General features: G+C 43.6%; 1 protein-coding gene across 1 annotated transcript; it reads left to right on the top strand.

Moving 5' to 3' along the window:
* The first annotated feature begins 343 nt into the window (after positions 1-343).
* LOC138908381 (uncharacterized) lies at positions 344-1,351 on the top strand. Its single transcript, XM_070199043.1, has one exon. It carries the CDS (start codon positions 344-346, stop codon positions 1,349-1,351), a length of 1,008 nt encoding a protein of 335 aa, XP_070055144.1.
* The last annotated feature ends 2,149 nt before the right edge of the window (positions 1,352-3,500 follow it).

Raw genomic sequence — 3,500 nt, forward strand, 5'->3', positions numbered from 1 at the left:
ATCATATTTTCTCTTGCAATCTCTATTGTTAAAGTCCATACTTTTTAATAGCATACTTAGTTGGTTCGAGGGCGGTCTAGCTCGAGGGCCGTGGTTGTTCATCATATTGGTTAGCTTTATTTACAATTAATCCCTAGCATTAATTCTGACATTTATTAGTTTGTGCCGAGTGAAATCACATATCCTTAAAATCACTTATAAGTTTAATTGTTTTCCGATTTTAAGGCAAACAGTTTGGCGCCCACCGTGGGGCTAAGGATAATAGTGATTGTTTGGTACAATTTTTCGTAACACACATAATTTTATGCTTGTTCTTTGAAGTGTCTTTGATTCCAGGATCAACATGTCAAACTCTCAAATAGTACCCACACACACAGACGATGGCATCGATCTCTATGGCGAGAGTGATAACATAGCCGCCCCAAGAAACGGAGTACCTCCAATAAACTCCGATGGAGCTTCGGCCATGGATCCAATCGACGTCAGCTCCCATATTGCTATTAATGGGAATTTGGGCGTCGATCCTGAAAATAGCGTCCGTAGAGATGTTCGAACAGCTGATCAGAATGCACAGGGCAGTGGAGAAGGCAGTATTAGCCTTCGAATGATATTCGAAATGTTGCAGACTCAACAAGTTGCAATAGCGCAACTTCAGAATCAGAATCGTACACCAAGCAGGATCGAGATCGAGTCATCGCAAGAAATTATTCATAGAGCCGAATCGGTATCAAAGAAATCAAATGGAGGAGAACCGGAGACCAATCCTGCTATCATAAATATGCTTGAGGATCTAACAAAGCGAATCAAAACAGGAGAAAAAAGGATCGAGGAAAACGATAAGAAAGTGGAAACTTATAATTTCAGGGTCGACCAAATCCCAGGTGCACCACCGGTGTTGAAAGGGCTTGATTCCAAAAAGTTTGTCCAAAAACATTTTCCCCCGAGTGCGGCTCCGAAACCAATCCCCAAGAAGTTCCGTATGCCCGAGATCTCGAAATATAACGGGACAACAGATCCAAACGAGCACGTTACCTCATACACGTGTGCCATTAAGGGAAATGACTTGGAAGATGACGAGATTGAGTCCGTGTTGCTGAAGAAGTTCGGGAAAACTCTATCGAATGGAGCTATGATATGGTACCATAATTTACCACCTAATTCTATTGATTCGCTCGCTATACTTGCAGATTCTTTTGTAAAGGCACAAGCCGGAGCTATTAAGGTAGCCACAAGAAAATCGGACCTTTTCAAGGTAAGGAAAAAAGACAACGAGATGCTCAGGGAATTTGTGTCTCGGTTCCAAATGGAACGGATGGATTTTCCACCGGTCACCGACGATTGGGCCGTTTAAGCCTTTACTCAAGGCCTCAATGCTCAAAGTTTCGTAGCTTCACAACTGCTGAAATAGAATTTGATCGAGTATCCAGCTGTCACTTGGGCCTATGTTCATAATCGGTATCAGTCAAAGATCAGGGTCGAGGATGATCAATTGGGGGCCCAACCAGTTCAGTTTATCCTAACAGGCCCGTGGAAAGAGTTAAAAGGGACTTCAACCGGGAATCGCGATCGAACAGAGATCGATATCAGCCATACGGTGGAAATCAGAGAGATAATGGCCCTGTATGAAACCCCGTTCGGAATGATAGAAGGAATGATCGAGGACAGAGCTCCTGAGGGTTCATGAGCCAGAATGGTTTCGATAATAATGTTGGATCTAAAGAAGCACCTCGATTGTCAGAATATAACTTCAAAGTAGATGCTTCTGTCATAGTGTTGACCATTGGACATATCAAAGATACTAGATGGCCTCGACCTCTGCAGACCGATCCGGCCCAGAGAAATCCCAACCAAATATGCAAGTATCATGGTACCCATGGCCATAAAATAGAAGATTGCAGACAACTAAGGGAGGAAGTTGCCCGATTGTTCAACGAGGGGAACCTTCGGGAACTCTTAAGTGATCGAGCCAAGAATCACTTTAAAAACAGAGATTCAAACAGGCAGAACGAGTAGGAAGAGCCACAACACGTGATTCACATGATCGTAGGAGGGGTCGATATTCCATAAAGACCAGTGCTTAAACGCACCAAAGTGACGATCACAAGAGAAAAGCGAGCACGAGATTACTTACCAGAAGAGACTTTGTCTTTCAACGATGAGGATGCGGAAGGTATCGAACGACCTCATAACGACGCATTGGTAATATCTGTCCTTATGAATAAAATTCAAGTTAAACGTGGTTTGATTGATCCAGGTACCTCGGCCAACATTATTCGATCAAGGGTCGTAGAACAGCTCGGCCTACAAGATCAAATTATGCCCGCAGCTCGAGTACTTAACAACTTCAATATGGTGAGCGAAACCACCAAAGGTGAGATTATCTTGCTAGTGAACGTGGTCGGGACCATCCAAGAAACAAAGTTCCATATAATCGAGGGCGACATGAGGTATAACGCCCTGCTCGGAAGGCTTTGGATCCATAACATGAGGGCAGTGCCTTCGACCCTTCACCAAGTTCAAAAGTTCCCGACGTCGGAGGGAGTCAAAACAGTGTACGGGGAGCAACCCGCCACCAAGGAGATATTTGCGATCGATGAGGTGACACCGGTATCAACACTTTCATCATCAAATGGATCGAATTCAAAAGGAAAGCTGGAAGTCAAATAGCAACCACAGTCATCAGCCTCGGCCCAACCAGAGGAATGGGAAATTTACGAGGATGATGAATATATGATTCCCCGATCCTTCATAATCCCCGATGATTCTGATGCCATAAAATCAACGGTCAAAGAGCTGGAACAAATCATATTGATCGAGTATCTGCCCGATCGAAAGGTATACCTGGGCACGGGATTAACTCCCGAGCTCAGAAAAAAACTTATTCAATTCCTTAAAGCTAATGTGGATTGTTTTTCCTGGTCCCACCTTGATATGACAGGGATCCCGCCGGAAATTACCACTCACAAGTTGAGTCTGGATCTAAATTTCTGCCTAGTAAAGCAAAAAAGAAGGCCCCTATCCGAGATCAAAAATGCCTTCATCAAGGACGAGGTAACCAAATTTCTCAAAATAGGATCCATTCGGGAAGTAAAGTATCCCGAATGGCTAGCAAACGTAGTGGTAGTCCCGAAGAAGGGAAATAAACTTAGAATGTGCGTAGACTATAAGGGCTTGAACAAGGCCTGCCCTAAGGATTCTTTTCCTTTGCCGAATATCGATCGCATGATCGATGCCACGGCCGGCCATGAGATTCACAGTTTTCTCGATCCCTACTCCGAGTACAATCAAATACAGATGAACCCGGAGGATCAGGAAAAGACTTCGTTCATCACTAAATACGGTACCTATTATTATTATAACGTAATGTCGTTCGGACTAAAAAATAATGGTGCAACTTATCAACGCCTAGTGAATATAATGTTCGAAGAACAAATAGGGAAATCTATGGATGTTTATATTGATGACATGCTAGTTAAGTCCCTGCGAGCAGAGGACCATTT

The sequence above is a fragment of the Nicotiana tomentosiformis genome, chromosome 3 (genome assembly GCF_000390325.3).
Source record: "Nicotiana tomentosiformis chromosome 3, ASM39032v3, whole genome shotgun sequence".
In the NCBI taxonomy this organism is placed as follows: domain Eukaryota; kingdom Viridiplantae; phylum Streptophyta; class Magnoliopsida; order Solanales; family Solanaceae; genus Nicotiana; species Nicotiana tomentosiformis.